Source organism: Emydura macquarii, unplaced genomic scaffold, assembly GCF_026122565.2.
Source record: "Emydura macquarii macquarii isolate MOO-44397 ecotype Brisbane River unplaced genomic scaffold, CSIRO-AGI_Emac_v2 contig_2897, whole genome shotgun sequence".
Taxonomy (NCBI): Eukaryota; Metazoa; Chordata; order Testudines; family Chelidae; genus Emydura; species Emydura macquarii.
Window position 1 is genome coordinate 37,215,692 of NW_027133034.1, and position 16,969 is coordinate 37,232,660.

General features: G+C 38.5%; 1 protein-coding gene across 1 annotated transcript in view; it reads left to right on the plus strand.

The window, feature by feature from the left end:
* MCTP1 (multiple C2 and transmembrane domain containing 1) overlaps window positions 1-2,447 on the plus strand; it is a 413,595-nt gene extending 411,148 nt beyond the window's left edge. The window contains exon 21 of the mRNA XM_067568440.1: window positions 569-2,447. Within this exon, the coding sequence (XP_067424541.1) occupies window positions 569-640 (72 nt within the window). The 3' untranslated portion in view covers window positions 641-2,447. The remainder of the gene's footprint in view (window positions 1-568) is intronic.
* Window positions 2,448-16,969: the final 14,522 nt, after the last annotated feature.

Sequence of the window (16,969 nt, forward strand, 5' to 3'; positions counted from 1 at the left end):
AAAAAAAAAAAAGTGTTATGACGTTTGTGCACTTGTGTTGTGGTGTGGGATGTTACATGAACTCAAGCATTACAGCATGTTGTTCTCATAAATCACTAGGTAGATCAAGAGGATATGCTTTCAACGTTTTCAGATGCTGGTTTAAATTCATACCTGGTGTGAATACGAGTTGCACTTGCATACACTAGGTCTGAATCTACCCCTATATATGATGTGGGCTTTGCAGAACCTGAGACCATTAAATAACAGATTGTAAGGATTTTTTTTTAATCTCTTTCAACTGGATGTTTATTTTCAATGTAATATTTTGGAAAACAACAAGACTTCACTAAAGTTTGAATCAGTACCCTCTTTTATTTCCTCACAGGATTTTTCTAATGCTGTTTTTTCTTCTTACTCCAGATCTATCATTCTATTGTTTTTGCATCCCAGCTGCAGATCTCATACAGCTTGAAGGGAATAGCACTTTTTCCCCAGGGAAAAAAAAATCATATTCCTTTGGTGCTCTTTTCTTTTGCTGGTGAGTGGCCACCTGACCAGTTTCTTTCTGAACGTTATGTTTAAACAGGTGCAATACCAAGAACTGAAACAAGATCCCAGTCACAGCCCAAATAAGAGGAAGAGAAACAATCCTGGCTAGCCAATGTCATCTCCTGAGGAGACTAGCATCTGCTGGGGGAAGATAAAGGAAAAGCCCACAGCCTAGCCAGCATTTCCTTTCTTTAAGCTTTTTATTTATTTTGCCTTTTTATCACAATGGAGAGAATTTGTAAATATTGTACAAAAGCATTTATCATTGAAAATATACTTACCATTGTACAGACAAATGTGATGAAGGCTTCAAATATGGATTATGCTGTGTGGAAAGCCCGTGTTTGATAACATAACATGTAAAATAATGGTAGATATGTAATATCTTTTGATAGTACAAGGCACATGAACACAAATTAAATATTCAAGTCATGCTGATTAAATCTACAAAAATATAAATGTAAATCTGATTGGAAGTACATTTTTATTTGTGACTTATTGGATAAAAATACAGTTTCCATTACAGTTGTTTGTATTTCTGTTGAAATGTGTAAAACAATGTAATGGAACCTGCATCTAAGTTTTATAAAAAATTCTGAACTTTAGGACCCTCAAATCTTGTGATGCAGTGTATTCAGACTGACTTGGGCTGCTTGTAAGCTAATGAGAAATACACAAAGTGCAAATCTCTTAATGGAGCTCCATTCATTGAAGAGATTCCTGCCATTTTTATCGTTTCAGCGTGAGACTTTAAAATACATACATATATCTAAAAATACTGCCAGGTTTGTAACTGACTGCATATCCTACTTTTTATATGTACCACTAATAATTTGTACTAACTAGTTTAGTGAATGAAGTATATAGTTTAATTGTAAAGAAAATACTATCAAATTAAATCCATATTGCTTCAGGTGTCAGGTTATGAACACCTTTCGTGCACAAAGAATTTTAACACTAAACTATTACAGAAAATATTTTTACTTTCTAATTACAAGGCCATGTTAAAATGCTTTACGGCATATTGCATTACCTGTTACTGATGTGACATGCAGTGTGGTAAAAGTGATATACCAGTTTTATTTCTTTAGTTAAGTAATCAGTCCTTCGGATTCAGATGTGCCCTACTGCATGAAAGTATTTTGTAAATTAAATGGCACACACAGAAAAATGATTTACATTTCAAATGTTTTAAGCTATGCATAAATAATACTTAGGAATATATTCTCATATCTCTGCATGGAGAGTTCTACACCTAAAGTAACTCCCCACATAGTGAGCGGATAGTATGCTCCTAAGGCCCTAATTGTGTGACTTTGACATTACTGGGAGTGTTGATTAAGGGACTTTTACTGGAGTCAGAACTGTATGATTGTGCCCTCAAGAGAGAAATTCTCCATGCCCTACTTTGTGGGGCAGCTGGCTCATTTTGTGATTGCTGAGAAAGTTGTATTGTCACTACTGTAACAATAGGTATTTGAAATGGATATTTAGAAATAAAGAGTGTGCAGGGGAATGTATATATTTGTCTAAATAATTAACTGCATTGCTCATGAGAGCTACTTTGGAAATTTATTTTTGTTGTAAAGATATGTTGCTAATTACTGTTTCTTATACTAGAGCTGTTTTGATTTTTTCTGCTTGTATGATATGCCTGAAAGAATGCCACTCCTCTTACCTTTCTGTGAAAAGGCTTTGACCTTAATGTGCTCCAGTTAGATCATTGTTATAGTGATCTATTTAAAATGAACACATACCTATCCTGTCACCATTGGATGCCGAAGAACAGTACACCATTAATGGAATTAACCTTACTAAAGCATCATTATTGATGGGACTCGTTTGAAATAATTTTCAATTTGATAAAGTGTGAACATTTATGTTCTACATTGATGTGTGCAGACTCTCTGCTTTTACTGAAAGCCTTGTACTCGATCTTATCCATCATTCATTGTACACTTTCCTATACCTACTTTCTAATATTTAGTTCAGTGGTAACATCTAGTTTATGTACATTTACTGCATTGTCAGGATATGCTGGAAGGAGGACAGGAGACACTGGATGTGATTTAATGAGCCTGCAACTTTATTCTTAAATGTCTAAGAGTACATGGCAGAAAAAGTGGAGGTAATTCCATAATAATTTCAACATAAAGCCAATGGGCTGTTATGAGTCCTCCCCCTTAACTAGCCTGGGACCCAGCCAACCCCAGCCTGGAACCTCACCATCCTCCCACCCCCTCAAATCCAGCGTGAAGGGTTGGAGTTATGGAGGGGGGTGATGGGTCAACCCTCAGCCCCTGCAGCTGCTGCAGAAAGTCACTTCCTGGCTTGCTAGCCCTTAAAGGGGCACACATCTTTTTCAACAAGCTAGACAATGACACCCCCCCCCCCCACCCACCCTTGCTTAATGTGTGGTGAGATCATTAAACAAGAATGAGCTGTTAGTATGGCAGCACGGTTGGTATTTGGCAGCATTTTTCTTCAGGGTCCTGAACTCTCAATTATATGTTGGAAAAGGTATGGACTGAAGCTGAATGAAAACTTCATTTTTCAGTATACAGTAGCAAATTTTTGAAGATTAAAATCAAAAGTGGAGAGTTACTAAATATTTTAATGCCTCACCCAACTTCAATGGCATTCATTGTGCAAATGAAATGTACATAAGTGACACAGATTAAGAATGCATCCTCATTATACAGTAATTAAAGCCAGTGCTTCACCATGGATTCTAAATGATTTATCTGTGGTCCAGTCTTGCTCCTTGAGGGATCTGCTTTGTGCCACTGGGGACAGTAGGCTTGATTCACGCTACATTTCAAGGTGTGCCTTATGTGAGTATATTAATTCTAAAGGTAAATTCTGCACCTGTTTAGATACTTAGTGTGAAAGTATTTTAAAGTGGCTCTAAGAAACCAGACATTTTTTGCACAGCAATGTTTTTACCAAGAAATTAACTTTAAAAGTAGTAATGGGTACATTCGCAGACAACCATTCTCCTACAAGAGGGGAGGGGAAAAAAGAATTTAATCACTTATTTAGTACCTTTGCCCAGGAAGGGATGGTGCACTAATAAGTCAAGCAGAGGGTTTTTTCACAGATTTGTATGTAGGATGGAGCATTCACATGTGGCAAGGGACTGTCATCAGCACTTCAGGAATTTTATTTTCAGCTCTGCTAGTGCCTCAGGCTGATAGTTTTGCTCTATGTAGTTCTCACAATAGTGAGAAGGCTTAAACTGAAACATACTACTCTGTACTTCCTGTAACATTTTGAATAAGAATTTATCTGCTGTATGGTACTAAGTAGTAATGTTAGAGTTAAACCAGTGGAATAAGCACAGTATAATTAATAAGGCTGCATGTTATAACAATGTTTTTCTACTACCATACTAGGCAGTAAGACTAGGGTATATCATAATTTTAGGAGGAAGGGGAAAAAGTGTTGACTATCAGCTATCCAATCTGAAGATAATAGAAAATCACATTTCTTCTACAATCTGAAAGCACAAAATAAAAGAGGGAGAAGACACACCTATTCCCTTAAGAAAACAATTTACCCTACTAACATCACAAAAAAGCTAAATGATAATCTGTATAAACCTTCAGTGCTGTATCCAAAGCAGCAATAGGCTCATTGGCTCTAATCAGGTACACTATCCTATTTCTCCTTAATCTATTCCATTATGAGAGGCTGTTTACAGGGGAACAGACTTTTTCTGAGCATGCCACATGCTTGGTGGGGTGATTTCCAGATGGCTTTGCAGAAACCAGCTGTCTGAAGCAGAGGCCACTTGCTTTTGAAAATGGTGAGGATTAGGTGATAGGGAGAGGCCTTCTCTCCTATTCTTCCACCACCCATTAACTCCTCTGACCTGAAACCTACCTTCCTTCTCTAGAGGCTTTGGCGAGCAGGACTGCAATTACAGGTATGGGGCAGTAGGAACGATTGAACAGTTTAGGTTAATGTCAGCTTAAGACAACTAAAGCATAAAGAAAACCAATCTTCAAATCCTTGACTAGTGAACTTTGGCTGTTCTCAAAAGTTGTTTTGTTTTCATCAATCTTGTTGATGGCTTGTATATCACATGTCATCTTTACAAAAAGCCACCATTATCTTTTCAAGAGCACTTAAACACCAGTGGAAGATGACCAATGTTGTGAGCATGAGGCAGTTACCCAAATAGGTATGGGTAGAGCAGAAGTAGAAGTGGTGGGGGAAGTAGACAGGCAGGCCCTAGCTGAGGGGGAAAAAAACCAAACAAACATGTAACATTGCTAATAGTCCTAAGGGATTTGAAAAGGAGCAGAACAAGGTCAGAGCATCGGCCAAGGCAGATTGTTGTAGCACGAGATTCACTATAAATGCAATACATCCTTTACACTTATAATCCAGGGAATTTAAGTTTTACTTATAAATTAAGATTTTTAGAGCAATAAAAGTCATTTAAAAACTGACAAGCAAATTTCATGAACTATTAAGATATTAATATCCAAAGAAGTAAGCTAAGCTCTGAGCAATCAGTATCTATGAGACAGACTGTCATACTGCTACAGAATTTAATTTTGGCATGTAAGAATTGATCACAAAGTATTAAGCCATAGCCATATTTTAAAAATCAGTTAAATTAAATTTTGATATTCAATATAGAAATCTTAAATAGATTAAACTGAGCCCCAATAAGATAGTAAGTAAATACAAACATTACTTCCCAGAGCAATTTTAATAGAACAAAAAACTAATTATATTAAAACTGCTTTTTATATTTGTCAGATTATTTGGTAGCAAAGCCTAAATAGCTTAGCCTCTACTGTTAGAAATAAGTAAACACAAATGTTACTTTTAACAGAAATGATCAATGGAAAACCAAGTTACACTGCTATTTCTCAGTCAAATTTCAAATAAATTAGACCAGGTTATTCACATAAGAAGCCTACAAAATTACTCATTTATTGATATCAAGCTGATTAAAGAGCATTCAGAACAATAATTAGTAGGGATATTTGCTTACCTTCTTTATCCTGATGGGACGATTCAATACTAAAGCTAAGGCAATGATAGAATTGTATGACTATTGAATAGTTCATAATTTTATAAACTTTGAACCTAAAAGCATTTTTTAAGAGCAATGTTGATAAAGGATTTGGGGCAATATCACAAAATACTCAAAACAAACACTGTTAGTTCCAGAACATATAACTTCATGGTTGCATTTGGGTATAATGGTGTGCATTGACCAGTGGCAAAGGAGGGACAGGCAGCTGGAAGTCTTATTAAATAAATGGGAACTTTGAATATCAGCATAATTAAGCTTCAGAGTATCTGAATTTAGAAAAGAAAGTGTGTTTCAAATAACTGTTTGATGTATGTAACAGATTGTTGTTGCAGGAAGACAGACAATTGAACTGTGGTTTAACTAGGCTGCAACTTTATTACTTTAAACACAGCTGGGAAACTATCTGGCAATAATTCATTAAGTGCAGGTCATTTTTTTCTGTGATATGTACTAGCAAGAGGAAGCTACTTTTCTACCCCCCATTCCACACCTTTAACTTGATCTCAGCCCTAAGGCTGGGACCCTACTGCCTTCTGCTCATAAGATGCTTAAAAAGAAATGGAGAAAAGGGATTGGTTCCTTGCTGTACCACAGATTAGGAAGCCCATCCCCAGCCCCCAACTTCTTCAACAATGCATTCTCCTAATCTTGCTTCCACTTGTAGTTTGTCATGGAACCAGACCCCCCTAGTGCATGATGACTTCTATGGAGCACCTGCCAACATGCACCACCACACTCTTTGCAATCTAACCTACTCAGCAAGGCTGGACTGTTTAGGGAAGGCCAGGGGGGGAAAAAAAACAGGCTTCTTAACCCTCCCCTTGGGTGCACAGGAGCTTCACTGCACGCTTCAATCCACCTAATCAACTAGGAAGCTCCCCTTCCCCAGCTAACTTCCTGTTCCTCAAGCCCAAGAAGATGATGAAAATCCTTGAAGGAGTCTCCTTTCCCCTTCTGCCCCATCTCTGAGAATAGGACAGCTGGGGCATTTTTATTGTGACACTGAACAGAGGAAAGTAGCCACAAGTATATGCATAACCAGTCAAGGCTTGTATATACGAATAAGATCTGCTGCACCTCTAACTGACCACCTACACCTGGGTATTTTTAAAGGTTAAAAAAAAAAATACATCTGCTCTGGTTAAAAATGTTAAGTGCCACAGAGCATTTCATTTTAAAAAGCAGAATGGCTATGTCATTGCTTAGTAATAAAGCACTAATTCTTTAATAGACAAGAATCTTAAGTGCAACGGCTTCTGAAAATGAATGTCCTGTTTACAAGAAAACAAAACATTACATTTACTGTTCATGAAACAAGCACGCTATCCTCTCCCCCCATCCTATAAACCAAAAAAAAAAAAAAAATCTTTTCCTCTCAACCTACCATCCAGTTTCTTTTCACCTTTTAACTTGATGACCACATCACTTATAACTGTTGCTTTGAGTTCCTTTCCTCCTGACTCTCCTCCAGTCTGGTTGCTGCCATTCCCTTCCACTGTTAAAGACCTTAGTAAGAGCAGCCTCTAAGTGTCCAGTTCCAAGGTTTGTGCTCCATCTTCCTCCTTGACCTTTTGACTGCTTCTGACGCTGATAACCTTTTTTAAAATCTTGTCTTCTCTGTTGCCACGTCTCCATTCTCTCCCAGTTCTCTGATCATTCCTTCTGTATCACTTTCAGGAAGTCCACTTCCTCCCCTCTCTTTCCTTGTGTGACAGAACACCCACCCATGCTGGACGGGAAAGGGTTAACTCAACAGTGGGTGCTGAGGAAGCCATGCCCCCTCAACCCTAGTAGGCATGCTCCAAGTGCACTAGTATAAAAGGGAGCAGCTCAGCTCAGCCTGCTCTGGGTGCTGAGGAGGAAGGACCTGTAGTGGAGGCTCCAGCCTGGGAACCACAGGAGCACCAGGTTACAGAAACCAGAGATGCCAAGACTGTCAACCGCCCTAGAGCCTGCAGATGCTCGAGGAAGCGCGAAGTCACAAAGTGCTACGCTCACTCTGGGATCTGGAGACCCCCCACCGATGCCAAGACTGCAGCTTCAGGAGTCATGGTAGGAAGAAGTCTAGGGCAGGAGATTAGCTTAGGCCCCTGAATTGTAAATGTGTTTTGGCTGGATCTTTGCTGACCCAGTGGCGGAACAATCCACAGCTGCCAGGGTCCTGGTTCCCTCCCCTTCTCGCCATACACACGATTAGGCCACATGGCCCTGTAAGCAAGGGCTACCTTACTGACCCTGACCATTAGGCATGACTGTCCTGTGACAAGGGTGAACTCATGAACCCAGGCTGTTAGACTCTCCCTACCCAGATATCAGGGCTGACCAGAGAGACTTAAGTGTGGGCCAACTACAGCTTGCCTCCTTTCCAAAAAGGAGAGGGATACATTCACCCTATGCCACTCTAGTTCTTCTCCTTTTACACCTAGTCTCTCATCAATCATCTCTTCTTTAAACCAATATCCGTTTTACCTTGATTCCTGGAGCTGTCTCCTGTCCAGTCCTACATCTTTTCTATGTGTCTCAATCCTCACCTTAAACAGAGCTCCTTGTCTTCCCTTCAAGCCCTCCCATTTCCTCTCTTCTATCATTCACCACCACCCTTCTCCCTCTCAATCATGCCTCCTGGATCCCATCTTCTTTCTAGATCCCTGCACATCTCAATCTCACAGAACTCTTCAACTTATTACTCCATAATATCTTTCAGATTTGGCCACTTCTTTGTTGTCCACAGCCCTAACATTCTAGTTCAGGCCATCTACCATCTTGATTTACAGCAACCTCCTCTTCTCAGGGCTTCCTGACATAAGACTATCTAGGTATGCACGTAGCTATCAAGTGTAAACATACTTTATTACCATTACCCTCATATGCCTTCCCCTGCTCTTTCCTTGATGTTTGCTATGCCTATTTGTTGTGCCTAGTCTGAACATCAGATTATAAACTTTTTAGATCAAGACTGGTCTCTGTTATTACTGCACTTAGCACTATGGGGCTCTGCTCCTGGGAGGGATGCTACTATAAAACCAAAGTAATTCTGCTATGAACTTGCTGCCAGGAGGATCTCACATGAAACCTGAAACCAATAACAAGTGTCTTGTCTGTGTTACATGGAGACTAGAGACTATGGTCTTTTACATAACATTCCCCCCAGTCCTTGGCAGACATTTCTCCTTCCATGCTGCTTCGGCACTTAGCCGCTCACTTTCACAGCTTAAGGTGTCTGTATTTAAGTGGTGGGTGCAGATTTTGAAGTTTTTTGGGATCTTTCCACGTGAAAGGTACTATGCAAATGAAAAATACTAGAAGTCAAGACCCAGCGGCATTTGGGAATAAAAGGAAGAAACTATTTTTGGCAGGAGATTGTGTGAGCATTAATGGACTAGGTCATTTGGGACTAAAGTAGACTAATTTAGAGTCTATCTGCACTGCAGTGAAAGGAACTTGTACTTCTGAATGATTAGAATCATGTCTGTATTTTATTTTGAAAATGTTTAAGAGGAGGCCACAACACCAACAACAAAAAAAAACACCAGGAAAACTGATTTGTAAAGTTGTTTTTTCAAGGCATTCACATGAAAGTAAGGACATTTGGGGATGGAGAGAAGAAGAGGGTTATTCTAATGAATTATGCACAGCTGAAAACTGATTTTCACACTGCAGTTTTCATGTTCTTTGGCTAAGTCCTGTTTATGTAATTATACATTGTGAGTTGATTTTTTGCAATTTGGCCCTTTTCTCTACGGGGCATAACAGAGGTAGTGTTTTGATCCTACTCACTCCAAAACAATGACATTAAAATGGTTAACATTTTTTTAATTGATGCACAGTCAAATGGGAGGATATTCAAAATTAGATCTGCTATTTTAATTCAAGCATTGATAAATCAAAGGAAGGGGAGAAAAAAAGAATCTGTGATGCAGTGTAAGTGCTCATATCAGCAGCCCTGCTTGAGAACTGGGTTCAAATCTCAATGACAACACAGATAGATTTTTGGTGTCTGCTAGTCCTTAAATCACAGACCCACCTCCCAGTAACCAGATTTAGAAGAGCAAATAATTGGGAGGGGTTGCAAGGGCCTTGGAGGATAGGATTAAAATTCAAAATGATCTGGCCAAACTGGAGAAATTGTCTGAAGTAAACAGAATGAAATTCAATAAGGACAAATGCAAAATACTCCACTTAGGAAGGAACAATCAGTTGCACACACACAAATTAGGAAATAACTGCCTAGGAACATACTGCAGAAAGGGATTCAGGGGTCTCAGTAGATCACCAGCTAAATATGAGTCAACATGTAACACTCCATTGCAAAAAAAGCAAACATCTTTCTGGGCTGTATTACCAGAACTGTTGTAAGCAAGACAGGAGAAGTAATTCTTCTGCTCTACTCCACGCTGATCAGGCCTCAGTTGGAGTATTGTGTCCAGAGCTGGGCACCACATTTCAGGAAAGATGTGGTCACATGGGACAAAGTCCAGAGAAGTGCAATAAAAATGATTAAAGGTCTAGAAAACATCTTATGATGGAAGATTGAAAAAGAAATATCTTTATGTGGAGAAGAGAAGACAGAGGGGGGACATCTTTTCAAGTACATAAAAGATTGTTACAAGCAGGAGGGAGAAGAATTGTCCTAGCCTCAGAAGTTACTTTGGCTTAAATTGCAGCAATGGCTGTTTAGGTTGGATATACGACTGTCAGGGTAAATAAGTTACCTAGGGTGGCTTTGGAATCTCCATGTGTGGAGAATTTTAAGAGCAGGTTAGACCATCACTGTCAGAGATGGTGTAGATAATGCTTGGTCCTACCATAAGTGCAGGGAACTGGATTAGATGACCTCTTGAAATCCCTTCCAGTTCTATGATTATATAAAATGAGGCTTTAGGTGCACTGTCAAAGCTGTGTGTGGAGGCTTATCTAGTATCGGCCCAGACTGTTCCTGGCTCAACTTGGTGTATTAGTCCCTTACTTTTAAGGACAATGACAACCAATAAGGATGAACCGTCAGCCTTACCTTCAAATTTCCTGTTTTGTCTGTATCTCAGCCCTGAAAGTTACTCTTTGCATTTAACATACAGGTGATTAAATATGACATACATTATTACTATAGCTGCTCAACAGAATCTGTGCTGGTGCTATACTGATTTTATTTTAGTTTGTATCTGTAGACCCCTACAGAGCAAACATCCAGCATGGTCATTTAACAGCAACCTTTTACCCTACCTTTCAAATCCTTGTAAGACCAAAAAAAGCTAGTGATCTGGTGTCTGGACTCAGTATGCGCAGAAGTAGTAAATGCAAAAGCTTCTTTATACTTACTCAATCTCAACTACATCTACAAAGGAACTATAGTAACCAATTATTATTTGATGTTTTAAGAACATTGATTTCACAATCAAATCCACAGACATTCTCTCTCTCTCATACATCCTAATGAAATCTATGTATGTGGGATGTATCATTTATCAAAAGGAAACAGACCTAGGCCAAAAATTTTCAAAAAACATCAATGTTCCATTGATTTTTGATGCCTAAGTCTCATTGAAAGTCGCACAGGAACTTCTGATAACTAGTCTTGACTGGCAAATTTGCCAACCTTTCAAACCAAACCCCTCATCTTTTTAACTTCAGCTATACCGTGATCTGCAGAGCCTACTAACCAAAGACGAGCAATTAAATGGTTAGTGTAAAATGCTAAACTAGATAAAATGCTATAATTTAAGTACAAAGTAGCCCTATAATTAAACAACTAAAATAAATGTGTATAAACCATAAGAGATTAGATCAGATTCAGCCTTGCTATGCCAGAAGAAATGGGAAGGCACAGCAGGGCTAGAGAAGGTGGTGATGCCACTGAGAGGGCACCTTTACTTCTGGCTGGAATTCCATAGGACCACTTGAAGGGCTCAAATCAGCACAGAGGCAAACAGAATACATTATTGCAGCTACTATTTATAGTTATGTAGGCCAGCTTCCCCTGTGGGTTTTGGGGACAGGTTGAGAATCTGGCAAATCTTAGTTAAGCCTCTTGCTGCTCTGAAAACATCAACCCTACTCTCCACCTGGTGCTCCCACAGAAATTGGGGTGGTGATACTGTTAGCACTCACCCATTTACAATCCACACCCAGCCTAGATATATGGGTACTCTCCTCAGCATGCAGGAAGCAGAGGAGACTATAGGACCTACGAATGTAAATTCTTCAGGTCAAGGACCACATTTCCAAACGGATCCATGAAGCCCTGTGCATATCCAGTACATTGTAAAAATAATGTAACATGTTTAGGCATTCAAAAATCTGACTGCGGTAACAGGCAGGCAGAAGGAGGGTAAAGGAAATAAGTTTGCTGACAGTGAATAACACTTGCATATATTGTAGTTACAGAACGGGTAATCTACCAACCAGCTAGTTATATGCTGTACTTGTATTTCCAGTTGATCGGATTGTCCCTGGCTTTTGCTGGCAGTTAGGCGGTTTTAGCTCAGACGACTGTTCCTGTTTAGAGAAGAAATTGTCAGCAGATGATATAAAATGAGAAATTTGCAAATTAGACAGTTCAGCTGTACAAAGTTTCTTTTGCAGTAGTTGCTTTCCTTCTTTCCACGGTGGAGGCATGAGATAGCACCCTTTGACAGAACAGTAAGCCAGCAATTTTACTGGCAGCTAGGACTCCCTGTAGGCAAACTAGATAATACCATTTCAAAGCTTTGTCTCTTAAACCTGATGCTGCGGTCGTACAATATGCATTTGAAAGCATTTTTCTGGATTTGACAAGAAAAGAGAACCTTAATCTAATAACCGTAGTGAACTCCCTATAAATACATCTATGGTAGAGCCTTTGATAAGCGTACCCATCATTTAATCTTATCAGTTCCCTCCCTGCTTTTTTGTGTTGTTTGAAAAGACCCATCAGGGAACAAGTAATTCTTCATGTTCCATGAACACTCCTAAAATCATAAGGGTTGATAGGGAAGATATGTTATCATCAAGCCACATGGTATCCATATGAAAAAATTCAATCTTTAGCAGTTTAAGAGCCATTATAGATAACATGTCCTTCACACAGAGAAGGTCTGCTTTGAGAAGGCTTAAATTAACGATTAGTTGACCACCTCAAACTGACAGATGAGAGTCATTCTCAGAGAAAAATTTCAGCACATATCCTAAATGTCCTCAAAATACTCATGTATGTAATACTACTAGAACTCATTTAAAAAAAAAAAAAAAAAAAAAAAACACCTGTAAGGAATGGAGGTGCTAGCACTGCCGCTTAAGTTAGAAATAGAAAATACCAAATTAAGAATAAATGGGCAACTAGTGCACAATGTTAGAAAAATTAACAATGAAAAACAGTGCTTTTACTGCAGTTGATTACATAATAGCTTTTATATTCTAATAAGAGCTTCAAAAGCAAACCATTACATCATACCACCTCTGTCTTTTCAATATAATAGTTCTTGGTTCTCTGAAAAAGGCAGGATAACTGAACATTAATAATTGTCTTATTGCAGATTAGTAGTCTAACTAAAACATACCCCAGTTGTAAATACAACAGCAATGTTTGTTGAATTATATGTACCAGCTGATAAGAGAAAAATGTGAGACCCTCCTCAAGAGATATTTCCAACCTGAATCTCTATGAAAAATCAAATCAATAAAAGATCAGTTATGAGAGAGAAGAATTACTGTTCATTGCTCTAACCTTTTAGCTATATGCAAGGGACTGCAATGATGGACAAAATTCCTTGTGTGTCAGCACTCCTAGATTAATCATCTTTATAGACTGACTACTCATTCTTTTGTTTAATTCTTTTGCACTCAAGATTAATCACAACTTTCAGAGGACAATACAGTAGCAACCCATATGAAAGACTGGTGGAGTATTTGGATGGGCAAAATTTAAAAGCAGTATTCCAGATTCAGGTATGTTTTATCTTAATATAATGTAGAAACGGGAAAGTCTTCTTTTCCCATTTCTTTTCCTTCCCAACCAGTAATCTCTTCCATTTTAGCAGTTTACAACAGTAATTCCTACTAGCATACTGATGAAGGCAATAAGTATAGTCTGTTTTTCCCTTTAATTATTAAGTTTAAACAGATAAAGATGCACAAAAAGAGCTCAAGCCTAGTGGATCATGTCCATAAGTATTTTTGTAGTAATTTAATCAGTCATTTAAAGCCTAGTTGCTTACAGGTACTCAAATATTTTAGTGTTGCACTACTACAATCTTGGAGCCTCAAAATTCCACATGTCCGCAAGGGATTTCCTCCCCTACTGTGAAATCCATTGAATAATACTGAGTTCCTCTAAAACCAAAGGCACTTTTGCTTAAGCAGAGGTGACATTTTACATTTCCAGGACTGCACACACATGCTAATAGTGGTACCTAATGATATAATTTACAATAACTCACCCTTAACTCCCATGGAGGGTGGGACCACTTATTTTAGTGAGTTGACTAGTTAAAATGCTAAAATGAAAGTACACAAGTTTTATACATCTAAAATTAAGCCAGTGCTAAAGACTTAACATGTAGATACGATATAGTCATACTAATAAAACAATTTATACTTTTATATTAAACCTTTTCTTCAAAAAGAGCCCATCACTCTTTACACATTGATTTCAGTGATGCTATATATATTTAATCTGGGTGAGTAAGGAGGCAGCCAACTGAACACAGCACACTGGGGAGTGGGGAGGGAGGAAGTAGTGGAAAGGGAAATGTGTTGGTCAGTGACATGAAGGCAAACTCCTAATCTTACCATGTGATCTTTAATATACATGCAGAGCAGGCAGGATTTTTTTTTTTTTTTAGGGCCTCATGTTAAAGACACACACACCAAGATTCCACTTTAGCTGAAGAACTGGGACTTGTACCAGTGGTTTCAAGAAGTGTGTTTCACATCTGGTGGTAAGACGACTAAGCCCTCATTCCAGTTTGTGAACATTTTCTCAATTTACTAAATATGATTTACTCAATTTCTAACATTGGTATCTGTACTTAAGATTTAGCTACAAGTGCAGACCTCAAGCAGGTAATGCTCAAATACCAGTTTTATTTCCCCCCATTAATACATCAGAAAGATACATAAATTACAATCTTCCTTGTAGGATAGACCTAAATTTAAGTGTCTTCAGATTGTTTGAATCAAAGCTATTTAGATTTAGGTTCAAGTTAGCATTCGTTGGGCCTGTTTTCAAAATACCATGATATTAAGCAGAAATATTACAACATTGTATCATCCCAACTTAAACACTATTGACATTATGTTCCCCTACTTTCAACAACATCAAGTGCAAGAGAAACCTTAAAAGCAAGCATATGGTTCAGCGCAGGCCTAAGTTTTAAATTCAATTTTTGACAAACTTTCAATAATACTGATAAGGAAGAGTTAATTTCCAACAAAATATATTATTTAAACAGCATGATAGGTTTGCACAGCACTTTACAAAACAAACCTAACAATTAACTGGTATTAAATATTAAACTTTGATTGGTAAGCTGAAAATGACAGATTCTCAAACACGGAGAAGGCTGTAAGCAAAGTGGGCTATTCCTCCAACTCTCAGATGAGAATAAACCAGACTAGCCTGAACTATAGCTAGAGAGATTACGCTTCAATAAGAGAATGTGCGTGTGGGTCACTTATTTTAAATCGACTTCTCTTTGGACAAAATAAATCACATTTGGTTCTGAAGAAGCTGTTTCTGTCTCACTGCCAATGCATGTTGTCACAAGCTCCCAAAGAGAATCCTTGCAGGGTCCAACCCCAGAATCCACTGAATAGTCACAACTGATATCTAGGGGGCTGTAACTCAGAACCTGGTCTGAGACTGGGTGAATAGTGGAATTTCACCCAGGATGAGGTAAAGACATGATTTCTGACACCTATGTGGGGTGCACTCGGGGAGACCTTGAGACAGGACAGCAGGACAGCCTACCAAGGGACTATGACAAGAAGTACCTTTCAAGTGGAGAAAGGCCTACAGGGAAACAACTTCTTCAAAATTCAGGAAGGACATGGAGACTCTCCTTAGCACTGGAGAGAAAAACAAATTTACCTTTAATCAACTTAGTAGGTCTCATTTATTATTTCACAAGGAAGTTTTGCTTTGAGACAAAATGGAGATTTTCCTCTGAGTTTACTAGAAATATTATATGTTTTAGGTAAGAGTTAGACACAGAGGATTCTAAAATTACTGAATATGCTAGCCGGAATACATGTAAGTGAGGGTTAAAGCAAAGATGTCAGAAGGTTGCACAAAAGCACCTTCTTTGTGCTAGAAACATTTACAGCCAACTTTTATCCAGATTTGGAGCCGTGGGCCAACTCTGGATGAGCTCCTCACAGGTAATGGGGCCAGATCACTGTAAAGGAGACCTAAAAGTCCTGGATCTTCTGAATGGACTTGTTACACTGACAGTTTTCACTGACTGAATGCAGATTGGATCGACCAAAACATTGTGAATTTGTCAATTTCAGCAAATTGTTTCAGTCTAAATGGAAAAAAAAAAAATTTGGAAGTGTTGAAAAGGTGTGTTTGGAAATTATTACAATGAATCATTTTGATTTTTCAGGGAAGACTCTCAAGGAGATTAGGCACTATTCACAAAAACCACAAACTGAGTGGTCACAGTTTATTCCAGGGATAGTGGGATGAGAGAGATCTGGGTTCTCATGTGGGGTAGGAGCTTGAAACCAGGGTTCCCTTCTCTCTAGCGAGTGCCCCAGTGTTAGGCTATTAGATAGCGATAGCTGGATTGGATTGGATTGTTGCAATTTCTCCTGCTGAGGCTGTTTCACTTTGTATAACAAACTAGAATAATCACTGGACCAAGGCCTTTAACCCAGAATGACAAAGGGATCTCACAAAACTGGGTGACTAGGCAACAAAATAACAGATGACATTCAATGCTGACAAGTGCAGGGTAATGTACATTGGAAAACAATCCCAATTATACGTACAAAATGGAGTCTAAATTAGACGTTACCACTCAAGAAAGATCTTACAAGGATTGGGCATAGGTTTCTGAAAACATCTGCTCAATATGCAATAACAGTCAAAAAGCTAAAAGAATGCTAGGAACCATTAGGAAAGGGATATACAATTAAAAAATACAAAATATCATAATGCCATTATATAAATCCATGGTATGTCCACACATTGGAGAATGCAGTTCTGGTTACCTCTCAAAAAAGATTGGAAAAGGTACAGAGAAGGACCACAAAAATGATTAGGGGCATGGAACAGCTTCCAAATGAAGAGAGATTAAAAGACTGGGACTATTCAGTTTATGGGAAAAAAAGATGTCAGAGTATAGAATCATGAATGGTGTGGAAAAGTGAATAGGGAAGTGTAATTTACCCCTTCAAGCAAAA